The 21,948-nt window shown below is 53.0% G+C and overlaps 4 protein-coding genes across 4 annotated transcripts; 3 read left to right on the top strand and 1 right to left on the bottom strand.

Moving 5' to 3' along the window:
* Positions 1 to 257: 257 nt before the first annotated feature.
* PC9H_010227 (uncharacterized protein) lies at positions 258 to 1,357 on the top strand (the record flags this gene model as incomplete). Its single annotated transcript, XM_036779721.1, has 4 exons — positions 258 to 361; positions 419 to 489; positions 561 to 613; positions 1,049 to 1,357. 4 exons carry the CDS (start codon positions 258 to 260, stop codon positions 1,355 to 1,357), a joined length of 537 nt encoding a protein of 178 aa, XP_036629110.1.
* A 3,087-nt stretch (positions 1,358 to 4,444) lies between these two features.
* PC9H_010226 (uncharacterized protein) lies at positions 4,445 to 5,759 on the top strand (the record flags this gene model as incomplete). Its single annotated transcript, XM_036779720.1, has 4 exons — positions 4,445 to 4,614; positions 4,830 to 4,940; positions 5,097 to 5,222; positions 5,336 to 5,759. The coding sequence occupies 4 exons, from the start codon at positions 4,445 to 4,447 to the stop codon at positions 5,757 to 5,759; spliced, it is 831 nt and encodes a 276-aa protein (XP_036629109.1).
* A 911-nt stretch (positions 5,760 to 6,670) lies between these two features.
* On the bottom strand, positions 6,671 to 8,358 carry PC9H_010225 (uncharacterized protein; the record flags this gene model as incomplete). The annotated part of the gene is made up of 2 exons (XM_036779719.1): positions 6,671 to 8,154; positions 8,352 to 8,358. The coding sequence occupies 2 exons, from the start codon at positions 8,356 to 8,358 to the stop codon at positions 6,671 to 6,673; spliced, it is 1,491 nt and encodes a 496-aa protein (XP_036629108.1).
* A 7,484-nt stretch (positions 8,359 to 15,842) lies between these two features.
* On the top strand, positions 15,843 to 17,158 carry PC9H_010224 (uncharacterized protein; the record flags this gene model as incomplete). Its single annotated transcript, XM_036779718.1, has 2 exons — positions 15,843 to 16,808; positions 16,868 to 17,158. The coding sequence occupies 2 exons, from the start codon at positions 15,843 to 15,845 to the stop codon at positions 17,156 to 17,158; spliced, it is 1,257 nt and encodes a 418-aa protein (XP_036629107.1).
* Between the last annotated feature and the right edge of the window lie 4,790 nt (positions 17,159 to 21,948).

The raw sequence follows: 21,948 nt of genomic DNA, 5'->3' as shown, positions 1-21,948 counted from the left end.
CGCTGTGTGGTTTCCTTTCCCCTTGAGAGTACATGGATAACAATGAATCTGCCTCGACCGCATGCTCACTCAGAGCCCCCTGGGGCTGCCGGCCCGGCTAGTCAACGCGCTGCTCGCCCAGCGTCTGATCCGAGTCGAGGAGCAAGGTGCGAGGAGCAAGCACGCACATATAAGTCGAGGGTGTCTATCCCCCAATCGTCAGTAGTACCCCGCCCTCGTTACACAGAAGCATCGTGCTCAGTGCTCAGATCTCAGAGATGCAGACCTCCCTCCTCGCCATAATCGCCTGTGTCGCTGCGGCCGCATACGCCCTCCCCCTCGACGCCGCCGCTGTCCAAGCGAAGCGGGACGGCGCGACTGTGTGCGTTTTACGTTTCATTGCGCTTGGGCGTCTTAGTTGTACTGGAGTGCTAACGAGGTCTGGCAGCGACGATATTAATATTTCGTGGTGTTTCCACCCCAACGTATGTGCTCGGGAAGCCAAGCAAGGTTGGTATGCGTGTGCTCGCCGCCGTCTTGCTGAGCTTGCTGATGGATGCGCCGCCTATAGAGTGATGTAGTTAGGGTCGACCCCGCCCGCGCGTTTTGGTACTTGATAGATCTACGGCGTATTGTCAGTAGTGTTTCATAACGATAGGATGTGGCGCGTATGTAATCGCGAGGAAATAAGAAATATATACCACGGCGACTGTAGCAGGTTCCCAACCTCAACTACGGAACAATAATCGGTGAACGTGTCTTTACCTTAGAGAGCTAATGCCCATCTAGCGGCTATCCCCTTCGAACTCCCAGATGCATCTTGAGACAACGATTCCCGGGTCGACTTCAACTGATGCATCCCTCACACAATTCTCTACGGTCCAAAAGTCTTAGCGAATACTATCACCCTCATGGAATGGGGATGTATTAGAGCCACCCACGTGGGCGGGATCCGTTCCTGTACGTATTGCTCAGGGTATGAGGGTATTGAGGGTACGATACCGGCACCTATCGAGTCCTTGTCGATTTCTCCTTTCAGTACGTTTACTTGAACTCACGAGCGCCCCAGACACGCGTCGGCTCTCGCCTTGTGCCTTTTGAGCGCGTCGGGCAGGCGCTGGGTGCTTGGTGCGTGGTGCACGGCGCGGACGACGAGGGGGCGCCGATGGCGGAGGTCGAGGTCTTGGCGAAGCCCGGAGTGGGCTTGGGAGCACGATCGAGTGCGCTGCTCGACGCTCGTGTAGCGGCGCGGAGGGCACCGGGGTCGGTGGTCGGTGATGAAGGCGCGGACCTCGTAGACGAGCTCGGCGGGGAGGTGCTTCTGGGCGAGCGCCGCATGCCTTATTCGGCGCGGGGAGATGGAGAGTCGGGGCTCTAGAGCGGCGATGCATGCGCTATAAGTGAGGCACGGGGAGGGCTGTTGTGCCCGGGGATGGGCGCAGGCATTGAGATGTTGAGAGCGCGAGTCGGTGGTTGTGCTTCGCGAAGATCGCAGCGAGGACGACAAACGAGCGACGTGAAGGAGATAAGACGCTGTTGCGGGCGGAAGGGCTGAGTACTGATGGCGTTATCGAGCACCACGTTTAGCCTGAGGGACTCTGAACGAAAAGTGAAAGAACGCACCCGGGTCCCATGCCGTTCGAGCAGTCGCTCAAGATCATCGATCAGGCCGAACGAGTCGAGACACCAGACACGAGACATCGTGCCAGGATTCCCGCATTAATTGCGCTCCCGACGACTATGCTCGCCGAGGCGCACGATCTGCAACTGCTGTCGTCGACGTGAAGCCCTCGCGGGTTGCCGCTGGCGTCGAGATCGGACACAATGTTGGTCCTTGGATCCATGACGCGTCGACGTATGCAGAGTGCTTTTTTGATGTTGCAAGGGCTACGATCATGGATTATGGCGCACAGGAGATCTATGACTGTGATCCCACTCAGCTACCGGATGCCACGATTCTAAGTACGATCTCAGTGCTGTTGGTGAAAGGGCTGAAAGGGTTGAAAGGTGACGCACCATGAGCCGAGAGCACACCGACGTCAGTTCGACTTGCTGCTCGTGTCCGTGGGGTTACACACGTCTTCGTTCACGCCGAAATTCATGCATTCCGCTCTGTAATGTTGGAGAATTCGAACATGATGGTGTTTAGCATCTAGCAGTTCAATTTGTGACATTGGTGTGACTTCGATCGTAAACAACTACCGTGACCTCATCCAACATTTTCAGGGGCCCTGTCTGTGAAGCTACAGGACGGGCGGAGACACCTTGGTGACTAGGGCACTCCGTCGATATCCTTCAAGTGAGTACTCAGACATCCACGACATCGGATCCTGCATTCATGCCGTCACCGCGATGATAGACCAAAGCTGTCGCCTGGTATGCGGCGAGTAACATTCGGTGCTTCGCGCTCTCCTCCTCGGTGACTCCTTCTCTTACACCCTCGACTCACCATCACCTCTTCACATCTTCACAGGAAACACGCCCGATATACCCCACGCCCTGCCTGGTCTTCGTGCCACCCGCTGCTTCGTTCGCCTTTGGCTTTGGGCTTCAGAATTAGAATTCAAGGATCGAAGGTCTCAAGATCTCAACTTGGGCCGTCAGCGGATTGACAACGACGAGATGGATCATAGTGCGTCGGGGTGCACTGCACTGACGGAGGATGTCCGCCGTCCGCCGTGGGCCAAGACGTGCGCGCACTCTTCCATTCCGTCTCTCCCCTCCCCGTATCCGTATCTGTATCCTCAGCTGCAGATGGAGTCGCAGCCGCAGCACCCGAGCATCCCAGAAGCATCGTATATCACATCACGCATACACGAACAGCACACCAACCGCGATAACTCCAAGCAACACGATCGCATTGCACCATCATCTACGGGAGGGCGTATGCACATAGCACATAGCACATAGACATTTCGTGCACTTCTATCCTATAGTCCTACATCTACGTCCCCGCGTCTCGCCCTCTCCTCCCGCCCACGCCCCTCCCCGCCCCACACGTGCCTACCGCCCGTCTCGTCTCGTCGACATCGCACCGTGCCCATTGGATTTGGCCTCTCATATCCACTATGCCCGCTGATCACGGTATACACACGCGGACCCTCCCTCCCTGCTCATAGAGACGAATATTCAGGCAGAGGATTCTTCCGTGCGGTGGGATGCGCCGAATTCCAAATGCTGGTCTGCGCGTATGCGATGGAGCGATGGACGATGAGACAGCCTCAAGTCGAGTGCGTCAGGGAAGTCCGGGAGGGCGGGACGCCGCGTGACGCCACTGGAGTCCATACAACAGCGAACGGTGAACAGCGAACGCAACTCGACCCTACCTGCCCCAACAACACCTCCCCTCGTCGTCCTACCCACCGACGTCAACAAACAACAAACAACAAACACCATGTTGCGCTGCGCTGCGCTGAATATCGCCGGTACGAGCGAGGACACGAGGGTGTGATGTTGGGGGTATCGGGGATTGGTTGACTGCGGGTGCGCTTGGAGGAGGGGAGTGTGGAGTGGGCCCATCCATCTCACACCGCACCGACGCCTTGCCGACGCCGCCGCGGCACAAGCCTAAACGCACACACCGCGTCCTCGCATCGATGTACGACCGCAATCGCCCATGCTTTTAGGACTTTGGACTTGGTGCGACATCGAGGGAGCGGAGCAGAACCTCGTCCGCAGCATCGCTGCAGTCCCGATATCCCAACCGGAACCGCCGCACCTATTCCTATCGTCCGCGTCAACTCTCGCCACCACAACGGCCAGCACAGCGCACCACTAGTTCAAAGTCTACAAATGCCTCGACGTGGGACGATCGGACATGGATACGGTATGGTACGCGCAGGACGGTTGGGCGCGGTGCGTGAAGTGGGAGCGCGCGGGTGGTTCTTGTTATGTGGGTAGGAGCGGGGAGTGGTGGGCCCAGGATTGGGAGGGTGGGAGGGTTGCGTGTTGAGTGTCGAGTGTCGAGTGTCGAGTGTAGATCCGACGGGCCGTCGTGCTTCTGCACGGTGACGAAGTGAGAACGTGCTGCTGCTGGTTTGAGTTGGGCTGGCGTGAAGTTGGGGATGGGGTCGGTTGTGCGTTAAGACCAACAAGTTGTCTGTTCGTATTCTTGTGTACTTTCATTTCTCATGTAGTCCCTTTCCATCTCCTCGTCGTGGTTTACAGATCGATAGAAGAGAGATGTATATGAGATATATGAGATTTGTTGATTAGACTGTACGGAGAGTTGCTGGAAATTTATGGGATAGACGTACGTCAGCTTTGAAATTTGACTGTTCGGGTTCTTCAGTCAAGCGTTTCATTAATTTGATTTGCACTCCTTTTGGTCCGAATGAACGATGCACGCACGCACGACACAAAGGCTAAAGTATGGTGCAACACTAACGCACTATGGCAAATCTTATCTCATATCTTATCAAATCAGCGTCAGCGTTTACCGTTGCTGTTGTGCTCTTGTTGTCCCATGTTTCTCCTGAATCCTGAAAAGGGCGTCGCCTCCGCCGATCAAGCACCCGTGTTTTCTTTGATTTCATTTTCATCTACCGTTATACGCTCGCTTGTCGCTCTTTTGCTCCTCCCCCCACAAAACTCCAAAAAAGCCAAAGAACGAGAAAAGATGTTCGCGAAAGTCTAGTGAGTGCTCGCTCTGCTATGAAACTCTCTTTGGAGGGCTTTGGTCGTCGAGGAGAGGCAAGAAGGAGCCGGCGAGGCGGTGTCGTCGCTGCGACGTTGAGTACTAGTCGTCGTCGCTGGTGACCCGGAGCCTCCTCCTCCCTCTCTCCCATCTTTTCTGAACTCACTCTCCACCGCTCCGTGTATCATCGCCGCTCACGACACCTTCTCTGCAGCACACTCACGCTCCTGGCCTCGCTCGTCGCCGCCCTCCAGATCGCCCCGCTCCGGGACGCGCGGTCGCAGGGTGCTGTAAGAGTCACCTGGACCAACGACGCTGACGATACGTGCGTCGCCCTTCTCTCCTCTTCCCTCTTCTCTTCTCTCTTCTCTCCTCTCTCCTCTCCTCTCCTCTCTTCTCTTCTCTTCTCTTCTCTCCTCTCTTCTCTTCTCTTCTCTTCTCAGCTACGTACGTAACGTAATCTGACCCCGCCCGCGTGCAGATCCCGCTTCGCCAGCTTCTCCGTCTTCCTCCACCACCCCTCCTTCCGCTCCGACTTCGCCATCCTCAACAACCAGCGCCCCGCCGACGGCGGCGCAGACGTCACCCTCCCCGTCGTCCCTGCGCAGTGCGTACCTCTCCCTCTCCCTCTTCTCTTTTCCTCTTCTCGCGGCTCTCCTCCTTACCCCTATTTTGCCTCACCTACCGTATTCGTATTCGTATTAACGCCACGCTTGACAGGGACGGCTACACCCTCCGCGCGACCGACGTCGGCAACATCAACAACGAGTTTGCGGTCTCCTCCCCCTTCTCCATCGGCCCCGAGGCGTCTTCCTCGTCCACCATCGCCTCGTCCACCTCCTCATCAGTATCTGGATCGGGGAGCAGCACGGGCACGGCGGCTGTGACGCTGAGTTCGGGGAGTGGGACGGTCCTCTCGGTCCCCCCGACCTCGGCGTTTGGCGTCACGGTCAGTTCGTCGCCGACTGCTTCGTCGCCCGCTGCCGGTGCGTCGAGCGGAAGTGGGAGTGGGAGCGGGACGAACACGGCTGCGCAAGGTGGGGCGACGAACTTTAATGGCGGGGAGAAGATGGGGATGGGGGTGAAGGGCTGGGCTATGGGGGCTGCTGTTATGGGCCTCGGGTGGGTCGTTGGGGGATACTAAGCCGTGGCCGTTGGGCTGCGATGGAAGGGGTGAATAGTACACGCAACACAACACCCAATCAAGCTCGGACGTCTGGATGCCCCGCCCCTTCCGTAGTTTCTTCCCTTCGTTGCATAATCGGTAATCGGTGGTTGATAAAGATGAATGGTGGTGTGGTGGTGTGGGTGGCTTTTTGGTTAGTTGGTTATTTTATATCGGACTATTATCTGTTCCTGTTTCTGTTTCTGTTTGTGTGTCGCTGGACACGTTGGTAAGTCGGAGTACGCAGGAGTAGGTGTACTTGTCCTGTCGCTACGGCTGCTCGAGAACTATTGGAACTATTGAACTGCGTACTTATAGGGTGTTGACTCTGTTGAAGAGGATTGTGTGGTGCTGGACGATGCGTGATGCGTGATGCGTGGTGATTTGTTTAAGCGATGGAACTTGGAAGGTGTAGGGGGAGAGGGAGTGGGAGTGGGAGTGGGAGTGGGAGTGTAGGTGAGCGCGGAGTTGGGTGGTTATGGTTAGAGTTTCCATCCTGGATGAAATTGCGGGCGCTTACTGGCCCACACGCCGACGTCTCGACACATTATACAAAAACTAGAAGGTTGAATCATTCAGAATCATTCAGAAACAACCCAAGACATGCATCATGGGATTGAAAATTCATAAACAATACGTGTATCATACTTTCTACATATCGGAACTCTAATCGCATATACATATTTTTGTTTTAGAAGATCGTAATAAATAGCGAGGAAGGAAGATGGCATAGGGAGCCTGCAAGGCGAAAAACACGGCCGATAGATAACTTGTTGATGCTACCAGAAAACGTCAGACTTCAGACTTCCAACTTCTCAATGTCTCACTGCCATCCCACCTCCACTCACCACTCACCACCCCTGCCCCCACCCACCCTCCTCTGGGTCGCTTCACTCATCTTCGTCGCTCGTCTCCACACTGCGCAGCCATCGAGGCATCCTCCACACCGGGCGGAAATACAGCGGCGGCGCCGGATCCACACGCGTCACCCCCGCCTCCCAGTCCTGGCACCACTCCTCCCTCACGCCCCCGCTCTCCTCGCATACATTGTACTCGTCGCTGCAGTAGCACCGCGCATGACACTTCCACTCGACGACCCGCGTCGAGCCGTCCCGCGCGAACCGTATCCACGTCTGGTCGTCCCGCATCGCCTCGAACTCCTCCAGCGCGCGCAACTCGGCGAATATCTCAACGACGGTGCCGCCGCCATCGCTCTCGTGCGGATGCTCGGTCCCGTTATGATTGGGGGTGAGGTACAGCCGGCGCACGCGCAGGAAGCGCAGGCCCTGCAGATGCGCACTGCGGCTGGTGCCGGTGACCTCGTCCACGGCGCGCAGCGCAGCGAGCAGGCGGCGGAGGTTGCGCCCTTTCAGCACGATGTCGAGGCGCTCGAGCTTCGGGAGGAGCCCCGCAAACGCGAGGTCGCGGTCATCGCGCGCAAGGACAGTGACGTTGCTGAGCGCGGGGGGCAGGCGGGGCGCGTCGCTGGGGAGTACGGGTGGCGGAATCAGGGGGATTATAAAAGGGCACGGCGGTGGCACGGTCACTCGCAGATGCGTGATCCCCCGTACGCCCTCCAGCCCCCTCAGCGCCTCGATGTTCACGGCCGCGATCTTCAGACGCCGGAGATTGGGGAAGGCGTCCGCGGGAAAGACCCCCGCGAGGCGGTTCCTGGCGCGATACTCGAAATAGTGGATGTTCTCCTGCGAGAGGAGCCAGTGCTCGAACTGCGTGTTGGGATGGGTGTAGTATTCATGCAGCCGCGCCTTGAGCCGGATGCTCGGCGGCGTGAACACCAGCGTCCTCAAACCCGCGAGCTGCTTGCGCATGCCAATATCACTGGGGCGCCACCGCGCGCGACACACAAATTCCGAGTGCGTGTCCGCCTCCAGCACGAGGGTGTGCATGTTCGTGAGCCCAGCGAGGAAGCGCTGCACGGGGAGATACGCGTCGCGCACGTCCGTCGGCGTGTCGTAGTATTCCTGAGGCCTGGCGATGTATTCCAGCGCGAGCGCAAGCGTCTGCACCTGCTCCCCGCGCGTGCGCCATGCCGAGCACTGCGCGTCCACTTGCGCCGTGAGCGTGCGGAGCAGCTGCCCCCCGACGTGCGGGCGCACGGATATGTGCTTCCAGAGCTTCGGGAGCATGAGCGCGTGGAACTGCCGCGAGACGCGGAGGATATTGCGCATGTCGTGGTATTCGGTGACGTGGGAGAGGATGTTGTCGAGAATTTCGACGGGGAGGCGGCTTCGGGGGAAGGTGGGGGAGCCGTTGTCGAGTCTGTCGCGTCCAGGGATGGGGGAAGGCATTTGGACCCCGAGTCGCGAGTGGATGTGGCTTGCCTGGTTGTCGTTGTGGTTGTGGTTGCAGGAATCTACAAAGACAATAGAAATGTGCGAAGAGGATGTTGATACTGGCAACTGTGGTTCGCCCGAGATATTCTCGTTGTAGTTGGTTCTGTGGTTGTGGTTCTGGCTCAGTTGCAGACGGACGGTGGTGGCAAGTGGAAGAACTGAAAGGTGGCAGAGCGGAGTATATACTTAGGTGGCCAAAAGATGTCGCTCAACGTACACACCATACTAGGAAACTCCCCAACAGAGGAGACAATGGGAGACAGGGTCGAGGAGTCGAGGACCTCCACGACCGGAACCAAACAGTCCACCCGATGCCCACAAACTACCCTTGTGAGCGTAATTGACAAGGAGAGATACCGTCTGTATCCACGCTCAGTACGTCGGAGCAAAGGTAGACGCATGTATATACATTCTCGGGCCGCCTACAGCGACATCGTTGGCTTGATGAACTTTCGCCGTTAGCTACGCTGCCTTGCAAGATCGAACTGAACCTCACCATACTATCCATACTATGATTCACGATGGATGCGAGACAATTCATGCCGAAGCGCTGCTAAGCCGGAGATAGGTCAATCAAATACCTACGACGCTGTCAATCCTCGGTACTCACCTCCTAGCCCATTTCACGCTATGCAGATATCGTTTCTTCGACTCTCTAAGACGAATGTCGGGTCACAATTCCCCCCATTCCGTTCGTAAGTCGCCAGCTTCCGATAGCATGCTTCCGGGTTCCCTGTCCTGAATCTCCATGTCGTCCTTTTGCCCCACAGTTCAACCCCGTCAATCAGTATGAGGTGTTCATCTTTAGTGGCTGGAGGGTCGGCATATATAATTTTCGTTCTGACCACAGCTACAGCTACGAGGAGGACTGACAAGCATCAGAGTCGAAATGCCGAGCCTCATGAACCCGTTACTCACGATACTGTAACTCACCTCCAGTCTGGCCGACAACCATCGATATCTTTCTGACATCAAGACGCGCGCGGTTATGACGACAATTGAGGCGCTGATACCTTTGCTGCGCGTTCTCTGGGAATACGACCCAAGACAAGCCCAAGAACAGCTTAGTGGAACAACCATCCGTGGAGGTTAATGGCGCTGGCATATTTTTCCTGTGAACGTATGATTAGTTAGGAAAGAATGATTCCTAGGTTGTGAGGAAGGAGGTCTTCATGGCCACGGACAAGGTGGTCTACGTTCAACGTTGTGCTCGGGAGTCGTTTGTGTCGGTCAAGCGTGAGAAATTGGGATAAACCGTCAACCCAACCACGGCGCCTACGCAAATACGTCCTGGATCATTGTTCCAACCTTCCAGCCACATGTGCCCTCGTGGTATCGGCGAGGAAGGAAAGGCGGAGACCCCTCAACATTGACGGCAACACGCCTTTCTGCTTCGAAATCACTTGATAGAAGATACAAGAAACAGTGCAATATGTACGTGAAGTACACCTATATATCCTCACTCTCTTTACTCATTCCCCGCGTTTCGCGTAGCTGATACGAGTCTGACCGCACCTCCAGTTGAAGAGGGGACTGGTTACTGGAATCGTCAATCGTGGTATATGTTTCTGATGACGAAGAGACCGGGAATGAACCGCTGGAATGGTACAGAGAACCTGGGGCGCGGCGCTATTCCGGGTGACTAGATAGTGATAGTGAGCGCTTGAGCGAGGGGCATGGATATTTTCAGACTTCCGAAGGAGGTTAAGGTTATCTGCTGGATCGAGATCGATTAGCGTCTCAGTTATATTTAACGTCAGGGCTCACCATTTCATCTTACACCACGTTAATCCTTCTCGCCTCTGCGTTGCGGGGTTGTCTCTAGTTTTACGGTCGAGTCGTACTGTCAATTCTTTTTTGTCTTCATTGAATCGGGCCAAACCCGGTGAAGGGAGCCGAATGAGTTAAAGCTCACGTCAACACATCAATGTCGATGAAGGATTGGCTGAAACCAACGGGCTGACGCTCCGTCGACGGCGTCAGTCATGTGATCGCGCGTCTCTTCTCACGCTTGCTAATTCCCTTCGGTCTTCTGATTTTCCTCTTCATTCCCAAGTGCTCCAGCCTCCTACTCGTTCCATGTCCTACGAATACGAGACGGATCACCTGGGATCCGACGATGTACGTATTCACTGATAAACCACCTTCGGATTCGACACTGTTAGCCCAATACTTAGCAGCTGCTTAGTTTGAGGCTTTCCTTGAGAAGACGAGATCTGATGATATTGGGAGTAGCCAACTTATGCGGGGCGTAGGTACGATCTATAGGGGACCCAGTCAAGGGGACGATGAAGAGGATATTATGGTCATCGAGGAGCACGCACACAGCAATGGTAGATCTTCTGCGCGGCCAGGCCCTTCAAAGCCACAAGCATCGACGCACGTCAGCACATTGAATCAGAAATATATACGGCATGATGCCGCTGCCTCGACTTCCAATTCCAAACAGAATGAGAGCTACCTCGATCGCCGGAAAGACCTACAAAAGCGCATTGCAGGCATTGAGTCGGAGATCCAGTCCTACGACGAGGAGCTGCGGAAGATCCAAGACGTGCGGGCGCTAAGGATGCTGGAGAAGGGGGAGTTGGAGAATCAGCTCGAGGCGCTGAGACAGCAGAATATCCTTGGAGTCGGTGGAAATCTTCAAGGTAAGTATTCATTCGTATTCTCTGAGCCCTAAGGTGGAGGGCCTTTCTCATTCAAGCCACGTTCTTCCTCGCGTCCATCAGGCAAGGGGAAGCAGCTGCTGAAGGGTGTACTCGACTATGGATCTGATGATTTCCAATGGGTGCCGCAGCTAAAGACGAAGTTGCAGAAAGTGTTCGGGATACAGAATTTCCGGTTATGCCAGCAAGGGTACGTCCCTCATCCATCCCTTTCTCGCTTGACAACAGCCCTTGAATGTAATGTCAATGATGACAGTGCCTGCAACGCGAATGTCGACGGCCGGGACGTTGTCTGTATCATGCCTACCGGCGGCGGCAAGTCGTTGACATACCAACTGCCCGCCCTCCTCATAACTGGGTGCACGATCGTAATCTCGCCGCTCATAGCGCTGATCATGGACCAGGTACATCATCTACGCGAAGCTGGTGGTGAGTCTCTACATCCGTTTGTGCTTCCGTGGCCGACTTTGAACCCAAACCATAGTCGAAGCGTCGATGCTGACAGGCGCGACCTCTAAAGACGAAACTAACACCATATACGCGCGACTTCGGGCTATGGCCGACGGCGAGGTTCCCAGCAGCAGAGAAATAAAGCTGCTCTACGTTACAGTGAGCTTCACTTTTCATTCGTTGCCACTTCTGGCAGGCTATGGTATACAAGTACGGGTCTAATCCCCGCATTCCGGCAGCCTGAACGCGTAGCCAAAGCAAAGCGATTTATGTCGATTTTGGATAAACTCTATGCCGGAGATAGACTTGGTGCGTTCCGTTTCTTACTGCCTCCCTGCACATGGCTTGCTATATCACTAAGATGCTCATGTATGTAGCACGGTTCGTAATTGACGAAGCACACTGCGTCTCGCAGATGGGGCACAGTTTCAGGTACGCGACCCTTCTTCTCCTTCTCCCTTTCCTTACCAACGAAGTCTACGACACGCAGACCTGACTACCGCAGCCTCCACGTCCTCAAGCAAATGTACCCTCGCGTACCTATTATGGCGCTCTCTGCCACCTGTCCGCCCAGGGTGCTCGAAGACGTGTTGAAGATATTGAAGATGAAACCTATTGTCGACGGACGAGGTGGGTCTCCTTACCTCCTTCTCTCCTTCCGTCGTCTTACTCCTTTGCTACCCCGCGCAGCCGCGCATATGAATGAAGGGACTGTGTACTTCACCGCACCGCTCTACCGGAAGAATCTGAACTACAAAGTCTTGTCCAAACCTTCGTCATCAGCGGGTGCCTTGAAAGTGATGGTCGAGTACATTCTTGCCGAGCATAAGGACGAATCTGGCATAGTTTATTGTTTAACAAAGAAGGTAGGTGCATCGTTGTTTGAGGCGACTTTCTTTTTTGTGCTTATTGCGATTCTTCTAGGACACGGAAGAGGTTGCAAAAGGCCTTTCGGAGAATGGGATCAAGAGCGGGGTATATCACGCCGACGTAGCTGATGTAGACAAAGAAGCGTTGCATCGACGCTGGAGGGACGGGAAAGTGAAGGTTGTTTGTGCGACTATCGGTAAGCTCCCTTCCGTGTCTTAGGCTCCTCATCTCGTACACACCGTCTGGATCCTAATCTGATGTCTTTTCGCAGCGTTTGGGCTTGGAATTGATAAGGGAGATGTCCGTTTTGTGTTGCACCATTCAGTATGTCCACCTCCGTTCTTCTTTATCCCTCATCGCAACTGACTGGACATTCCTATACTCTCCGGTTCGTAGATATCGGTACGCAGCTCTCTCTTCATCAGGCCTAGTACATATTCATACCTATATTTATTCGGTGTCTAGAAAACGTTGGAGGCTTACTATCAAGAATCTGGACGAGCGGGGAGAGATGGCAAGGATGCCGATTGCGTTATGTTCTACCGACCGCAAGATGCGATGAGGCTGAGTTCTATGGTTTGCACCGATGTGGATGGTCAGACGAAACGTAAGTTGTCCCTCTGGCACACCGAACACTACTGATTCTCATCGTTCGTAGTGTACAACATACTCCAATTTGCTCAAAGCATCACTGAATGTCGGAAGGTTATATTTGCAAAGTAAGTTTCTTCGCTAACTGGAGATCTCAGCACTGACTCCCTCCTAGATGTTTTTCTCACACGTCACAACTCTCGATGTCGTCCTGGGCGACAGAGGACAAAGACGCCCTCACTCCATGCGGACACTGTGACAATTGTGCGCGGGCAGAACGGGAAGACAGTTTCGAGCAGATGGACGTCACCGTGCAAGCATGGCAAATCTTGAAAGTCGTAGATGAGGTTGGCAGAAACGGTGGGAGGGTCACAATGAGCAATCTCGTTGACTTGGCCCGGGGCACTGGAAAGGCGACCTATGATATACAAGCTGGGGGGAAAAGACGAGGGAAAGGCAAGGGCAAGGAGCAAGGGGATATTGATTTGGGTGCCGTCGCTGATGGCAAGGTTGACCTGAGCAAAGAAGTAACTTCCCCTTTCCCCGTCTTCTCCAACCTCAAGAGCTGATGTAGACTTTCCTTTTCGTCAGCAAACCGAATATCTCATCATCGAGTTGTTGGTAACTGGATATCTAACCGAAGACTATCACAGCACAGCATATCAGACGAACGTGTACCTGAAGGCGGGGGCACGGGCGATTCGGTTGACGCGGATGACGAAAGAGCGGTTGGATACGCTGACGGTGGATCGGATTGTATGTTCGTTCGTTAAACACGCAGCGAAGCGAAGTCGGAAGTCGAAGGCGGGGAACGGGGATGGGAATGCCGAGGCGTCGACTTCTAAAGCGAAGGGAACGAGGGTTGGGAAGAGGAAACACTTAGATGAAGAGGAAGAGGGGGAAGACCTGGCCGGTCCTCTCATGGAAGTTGTTGAAGACGACTCATCGGAGGAAGACATCATTCAGCCGCCACCGCTACCGAAACGGAAGCCACCAGCTCCCCGCATTAAACCACCACGAGCAGCTTTAACTGTCATCCGTAGCGATGATGAAGATGAAGGCGGGGATAGCGCTGGTTGGAGTTACAGCATGCGACAACCTGACGAAGACTCGCCACCTGCGAAACGCCCAAGACGTGGGGCGGCAAAACCTATATAGTATGTCTTATAGGCGCTTTCATGTCGAAAGTTGTACTGAAAATTATCTAGTATTGTAGACGATATAGTTGAGCTGTCATCGGATTGAGAAGATTGGGCGCATGATCATGGACGTGTATTACATAGCAATTGCAACTCGGTGTACTGATAGAATCTACTTTGACTTCACAAAGGCAACAAGGCATGAAGACTGACACCGTAAATAGTTCTCGCTCTGCCGATGTCTTACAGAACGAAAGCCAGATCTATCAACGGACAGAACGCCTACCAGTGTTGCCAGGTAGGCCGCCTAGCCGGCCGATGGAGTTTACCCAACCTTAGGTTGCGCCCCTAGTGACCTTGTTTGCGTATGTTGGCATATCTGGGGTTGGAACCGCTCGATGCTTTGTAGGTGTCATTATTTCAAGGATCCGGCGCGCTCTTACTCAAACCTGATAGCCCAGCAATCCCCTCGATGGACGACAAAGTCAAACGATCCCGACCGCGCTTCCGCTACATACGAGATAATGTACGTCGTTTCCGAAGGGAAACTATGCCGCCATGCCAACTTGATTCCGTCAGTCAACAATTTGCTCGTGGTGGAGACCGCTCTGGTCGTCCTAGAGTGCCAAATCGGGTACATTTTCCATGGGAGGGAGCATCATACCCTCTGCTACCGTGTAGCCCGCCGATACCTCGTTTGTAAGCTACCTTCTGCTCGGACTTTTATAGCTCTGCAGACGCTGTAGTGCGGCGATGAAACCGTCAGTGTAATTTGTACGCGAAAATGGCCCTTCGAGCTCGAAGGCGACCAACGATACTTACTTCGAAACGTAAAAGTAGCACTATGAAATGGGGCTCGCGGAGCAGGATCTGCGAAGAGTGAGTAGTTTTCAGTTCGCGTGCCATTGGCGCTCATGTTCGATGCGAAGTGACGTACCGCAAGAGAATGGAACCAAGAAAACGAAACCCACATTCGGCAAAAACGTATATAAATCTGCTAAATCATGGATCTCTCAACAACGCGTCCCTTCCCGACTTCTGCTAGTACTCAATGGCGCTCGTTAATAATGACTCCTTCCTTCAGAAGAACGTACGTTGATTGCCCATCGCTCACACATGATCGTCGCTTTACTTGAAATTCCTAGAAACTGAAAGAGGTCCGTGTCAGTTTGCGAATATGACATGGCTGCCAAGGACATGTACGTATCGCTGCTTGCAGTTCCTTCAGCTTATCTACAACTCAATAACCTCGACATACAGGAATGCCCCTGGCTTCTCAATGCCAACAATTACTCCTACATTCGTACTTGGGGTGAACCTGAGAGTTCATGAATCACCTAGAGTCTTCTAGACTTCAATGTCTGATCTCGCCTTCCTGGCAGGCTTTTGGCGAAGCTGAGACTCTTGGCCAAGTTCAGACCGGTTTCCGACTGGCTCCTGCGACGTCGGTTCAGGCAGCCCTAGGCTCCTTTAGACTCTCACAATATGAATCGGAGGTGAAGTCCACGCATATTAAGTTCCCAAAGCCGTGAATGAGCATTCGCAGGGATAACGGGGGAGTCCCCATGGACAATTTTGTAGCGTTGGCCCGTTGGGGGCGAAGATGGCGGGAGGAGACAGCGTAAAGGGTAGGTGCAGAAACTAGGGTCATTAATCCCAACCAGGACAGATGTTAAATCCCGTTTTCATCGACAGATTGAATATCTCATTCGCTGAATGATATGTAGGGGGGCGTCTTCGTGATCAAGGTTGAGGCGTTCTGGCGGAACGGTTGGCTGCGTCGGCCTTGGTTCGACTTTTGTGCTCATGTGTTAACATGGCATCAGGATTCGAGTTGGAGTCCCGTTCCTCATCTGCACATTGCGCCGCTCGGAAACCAGAAGGTATCCACAGCGAACGAAAGAGCAGATTAGGCAGAACGGTGGCAAGAATACTTCACTCACGTGCTGTTGCCTAGTGCACCCTCGCGTTCGATACAACAGCCACAACATAATGTTCAACCACAATCCCCACAACGTCTTCGCCGTAATGCCGCTAGACAAGCTCGCTCCGGAAATTCTACTCTCTGTGGTTTCATTCTTACCGAGTAAAGATGCTCGTGTGCTTTCCCGCACCTGCCGCAAGCTCCATGCTATCTGCGAGATCCAGCTTTATGCCAGTGTCAACTTCGAACTGAAGGATTCCTCGGACTCATCTACGGACAAACGACTCGTCCGTTTCTTTGGGAGCCTGATGGCGAGGAAGGAGAGGTGCACCTACGTCCGAAACTTATCGCTTGATTTTGGCCGGACGTTCACTAGCAGGGATCATGCTTTGGTCTCTGCAATCGTCGAGGCCCTCCCTTGCCTCCACACTTTCATATTCAGTTATTCCAACGTCGACTTTTCCGACGATGATATCTTCAAGCTTCCTCAACTGACGAGGTCACGTCGCGCTATCGTCAAGTCTTCCTTGCGAACTCTGAAGGCCACTATCCTTTCTGGTCGCCAGAAACGTTCTCCTTCCCATAACACCATCGCTATGCGTCGCCCCTTTGAGGAACGATCCTCTCTATTAAACCTCACTTGGCTTAATAGAAACCTCTCCGAAGGCCCATTCTTTCTCTCCTTCGTCCGTTTACATTCCAATATTCGGTTCTTGCATCTCGAACACGCCACGAACTTCCCTAAAATGGACGCGAGCATTCTACCTAATTTAGAAAGTGTTAGAGCGTCTATCCGTGTTGTGCTCGCATTGCTCCCTGGAAGGAGGATTCAGAGGGTAAACACATGGATCTATACCGGGGTTGGCGACATGTGGGACGAATATTTGAACGATACAAGTGGTAATGTCTTCAGGGAAGATGGTCTTGATGCTATCAAGGTGTTTACGTGCCAGGATGTCGGCGATGGCGCCCCTGGAGGATTCCTGCCGTTTCTTATCGAAAAGATGAAGAATCTTGAAGTGTTAGACACAATGGTGAGTACTAAACGTCATCATGTGGCATCTCTGTGATTTAATTCTATGCCGTCTACCAGGGCGGTCTCCCAGTTGAAATCCCCACTCTCCGCAAAACGAAGGTCCAACTGCTACGACTCCATCACAGCGCCGATAGATCCCAAGCACTGAATCTCTTCCAAGCAGTCAAGACGCTCCAATGTATCGAGTGGTTGGCTATCAACATCGTTGATGATGGCGGTCCGGGTTTGTTGATTCTGTACACAGCGTCCAGATTGTATAGGAACGGAAAATGGACCCCGCATGTTCAGTGGAAGTGCGAGCCTGGGGATGAGTGGTTTTCGGATTGGAAGGATGTATTTTGGGAGTAATCGTGCGCGCAGGGCGGGCTAGAGCTCGGCCAGTTTTACAATCATCATTTATGTCCTGTGCTTCTAGACATGTTTTCATTTGTACTTATTCATAAGCATGACAACAACAGCTATCAATTACAATGGGTCATCGCAGACGTTCCTAACAGACATGGTTGCTTGTAGGTTCCACTTTCAATCGTCATGTCTAGTACCCAATTGCTGAATATTGAATCTCGGTTACGTAACATCATGAAGCACGCCGTGCACGGATTGATACTTTCACCCTGGGATCGATGAAAATAATATTCAAGTAAACGGATTATTATTTAATTACTTTCACTTACAATATTTTACACTGCCACATTCAATAATATGCCCGAAAGTAAGCTTAAAGTCCCAAAGACTTAACAAACTAATATCTGTAATCAATAGTTTTTTTTCTTATACTTACTTGTTGCTAACTTTTAGAATATTTTCGGGTGAAGTAATGAACGAGGCGAGGCTCAATACTTCAAGTAGAACTAGTAAAGTAGTAATGAATCAGTAATATATAAACAAAGAACCTTTCAATACTCCAAAATGCTAAGTAACGATAAAGTAACGATGAAGTATAAGTTATAAAAAGTACGAGGAAAGTATTAATCATGGATACTTTGTCAGAAAGTACACATAAAGTATCAATCATGGATACTTGGTCAGAAAGTACACATAAAGTATGAATCAGGCATACTGAGTGACGCGCCTCCGACCATCCCGTCTATACGTGAACTCGCAGTGGGATAGCACATGGAGGGTCGTGTCTGATATGCGCAGGAGATTAGCAAACGCAGGCGTAGCCGTAGACACGGGAACTTACCAGGCCGGGAGCGAGATGAGAGAGGCGCGTGGCAGTGGATCGTAGACGTGACACGTCTGAGGCGTCGTCTGAGGCGTCGTCTCCCGTCAGTTGCGAATGCGTGCACCAGACCCGCTGACACGCAACGCTGCCACACGCAACAAGGGCACACTCAAGACGCCGCGGCGCAACCCAGACGAACGGCTGTTACCATGAACGGAGGCGAGTTCCTGAATCGCGTTCGTCTGCCCTCCCTGACAGCCAATTCAACTTTCTGTTCGTGGGTTAGCGACAAATTCCGCGAAGCGCGAGGGTGAGGCATTCATATGGGCGTATTCCCAAGATAGCGCTTTGGTGAAATTCGATGTAGATGCGACGACAAACATGATAGAGAACACTGGAGACAAGTCAGCTGGAGTGTTTGGCAGCCAGGAAGGGGACTTACAAGTACACAAGACCGTATCGGGTAGATACAACAATGACGTTTGGACATGCAACTAGTGATATATGTCACTGGAGACGAATTAGCTGGAAAGACTTGGATTTCTGCAAGGGACTTACAAACACACAACAGCCGTCTCTGCTCGAATACACGCCCCAGTGCCAAAGATCGTATGACGCTGGAAAGTGTACTGATCGTCTACATAAACGTGCGCCGTCAAAACGCCCATTCCGCGACGGTAGCCTCGGATGGTGATGTGTTGGGACTCTGCGTCGTGCTCGCTCTGGTGGCGCGCGTTTCTGTGTACTGTTTAAGCACTGTAAGCGTTGAGATAGCGAAAAACTGCTCACACTATGATCCAACTATCCAGGCGTTTAACTGGGTATCAAAGAATATCCGACATTAACTGCATTATAACCTTGGAAATCAACCATCTCTTCACCACCTTGATCATCCGCCGTCGAGTGGCGTGTTTTGTCGAAAGCAGTTCACGTATAATGCGAAGTTCTGTCATATCGTAGTGGAGGACGTTCCGTTAACGATCGGTGGCTGTGCAGTCGTTCCTCATCCATCACTAGCGCCAATGCACGCTCACGATGATCAAAACGAACGGCGAACCAACGATGTCTCGTGGGCCTTTCGTCTTCGGCCGCGATTCCCTATTCGATCGGCCCCTCCCCCCAACAAAGCCACCGGAAATCGTAGAGGTTGACGCTGGGGTGGACACCGAACTGATGTTGAAGTTGATGTTGGTGAGTCGCTATACTGTTGCTCCTCCTCCTTCTACCACCTCGCCGCCACTAACGACACAAACACGCCTCCTCCTTTGCGTAGACGTTGACGAAGTATAGAATCGGGAACGTTGGGGGCGTCCGCGTTCTGGTTATGGATGATACTGTAAGATGGAGGAGTTGGTCGCATCATCTGGATGAGTACCGAGGCACCCTATCTGATCAATCGTCACCGTGGTCGCATCCCCTAGTGCCCCAGTTCCCCTCGCATAACCCTGAAGACGCGCGTCGAAGCGTCGTGGTTCAGCCTCCTATGGTCGCTCCCAAATTATTGCTTCGACAAGGCGTTACCGATGTCGACCAGTACTAAGCCTTTGAGATCAGTCAACATCGGTTTGGTTCTTGCTCAAGGAAGCTGGCGACCAGGCTCGGCAACTGAGCCGCCAGCGGCGGCATCAATTTCTATTACTTTGACCCCAACAAGTCTTAAAGTAAGCAACGCAGCGCTCATTCCCCTACATTGGTTCGCCTCCGTTCCCTTGATAGTAAGTCTACATTCCTGTAACCTACTTCACATGTCTATCAGAAACATGGCGACCCGCTTGAGGGGTAACTTTATGCACCTCATGTTGCGAGCAGCGCCGCTCACTGGACACGTCGGCGAACGCACCCCATCCGCTCGATATTCAAGCAGAACTTGCTAACGACAGTGCACTGGGCCATGATGTTCGGCGACTACGAACGATCCAGGATTTTCAGGCAAGCGGCCAACCAGGGAGAGACGGAACGTGCTGACCACGGCTTCAAAGCTCTATCAACATGACCTTGTAAGGGTTGTACCGATGTGCCCAAAGACTGCCTACCGACTCAAGCACCAAGCTACGCGTCAACAGCCTGCGCATCTTCTAGTTGTATGTGAGCACGAGCAACAAACGGGAGACGAGGATGGACCCACCTAACTGAAGAAGAGAATGTGAGGTTATGGAGAGCGGAGGAGGGAGTGCGCACAAGGTACATCAGCCGTATCCGCTTGCCGTATCCGCTTTGACTCGAGGAATTGGAACACAGCAGGATGGACCGGCCCACGAAAAACCGACGTCCTTCCCAACGCTCGAACAAGTGGTTATGGTCAGACGCAAAGGCGACTGACTGAGGTCAGCTGGGACCATGACGAGAGACTCGGTGTGCGCATCAATCCACGATCGCTATGACTGTGATAAAGGACACGAAGGTGAGAACCAGAGGATGGGAATGCTCAGAGCTCACCAAGACACCGACACATCCATCACGGCACGCCACGTCCACTGGCAAACGAGATCGGGGGAAAAGCAACCAGACTACGGCGGAACCAGCTTGCCCGGTCCAATGTCGAGTCGGTTCACGTTGGCAGGACGTGTGGAACGCGTCGATGTGGCGTGGCGTACGCATCTCGGGCGTGGTTTGAACGGCGGTGAGCGCTGGCGCTGGCAGTCATGGCGTGGAAACGGGAGATCAAAAGGATGTACATGACCCGCGTGCAGAGAGCGCAGGTACCTCCGCGGGCAAGCCGGCTCGAAATGAAAGGGCCCATTTACGGACGCCGCCCGTGCCAAGGAAAGGAGCGGAGGGTCCTCCCTTTGGGCGAACGGGCAAGGAGAGATTTAATCCAACAATGGATTGATCAAGGGAAAGACGTACATGAAAGCGCAGGCTGAAAGAGACGAGATCGACGTCCGAGCGAACGGTCACAATCAGAGCCACTGGTGTGCACGCGTCCAACTTTAAAAAGAGAGCGTTCGACACATCCCCCCAGCAATACTTTCTACGCCCACATCAACTCATCCATCGATGGCAGCTTGTCTAAAGAAGAGTTGTAAGAACGAAGATGAAGCAGTACGCCGATAACATTCATCATGTGCAATGCAACTAACCTTTAGCAGCTTCTCAGCGAGATGAAGAAAGCATTGACATGCGGAATATGCGATGAAATCATGGAAGGACCCTGCATGTGTGTAGCCTTGATTGTCGCATTTACATAACACTGACCACGATGTTTTAGGTTGCCGTGCGGGCACATTTTCTGCGAAGAATGTCTAGTGGCAAAGTTTCGCGAGAAAATCATCAACGTACTCTCCGGGATGGATATGCTCTACATTCTTGACCGGATTGGCGGCGACGCCAAAACATTTACCGCCTATACGGAGTTGAAGAAGAGCATGTATTGGGAAGAGGCAGACAAGGTCTTCTTGCAAACGTGTCCAGATTGCGGGCAAGAGGTCGGATCCTGCCCAGCACCAGTTTGGCCAATGCGCTTCATAATAGGGAGGTTGGGTTGGGAGAACCTCATCGAAAGACGTAAGGTAACCTTACCATGCTCTTTGGCCAGTCTCTTCGGTCCTTGTCACTACGAAGCTTAGCATGATTGTCGAACTGTAGCCTAGAAAATGGACGTCACTATCTATTCAAAAAAGTAGGGACAGCAAAAAAAGAAGGAAAAAAAATACCTTCGATAGTTTCCGAACAAGGATCGATGGTAAGACCCAACGACACGCAAGGATTACCGGAATCCAGCACGATACGATGGTCTCGAAGGACTACCAGAGTCCAACAAGTAGCGAGGGATACCAGATACCAGCGCGATATTCGAATACAGGCAAGAGAGTGGCAATGAGCTGGAGCTTGAGGAACAGTGGAACAAAGGAGAGGGATGAAAAGAGAGGGTGGGAAACCAGCATGAATTGTGAGTCAGCGGATATCATGGATCAACAAGTAACAAACATTAACACACAATTCGCTCCAAATTGGGCGGTTGATGCACTTC

Source organism: Pleurotus ostreatus (genome assembly GCF_014466165.1).
Source record: "Pleurotus ostreatus strain PC9 chromosome Unknown scaffold_7, whole genome shotgun sequence".
NCBI classification, from domain to species: domain Eukaryota; kingdom Fungi; phylum Basidiomycota; class Agaricomycetes; order Agaricales; family Pleurotaceae; genus Pleurotus; species Pleurotus ostreatus.
This window is presented reverse-complemented; position numbering and strand designations above follow the sequence as displayed.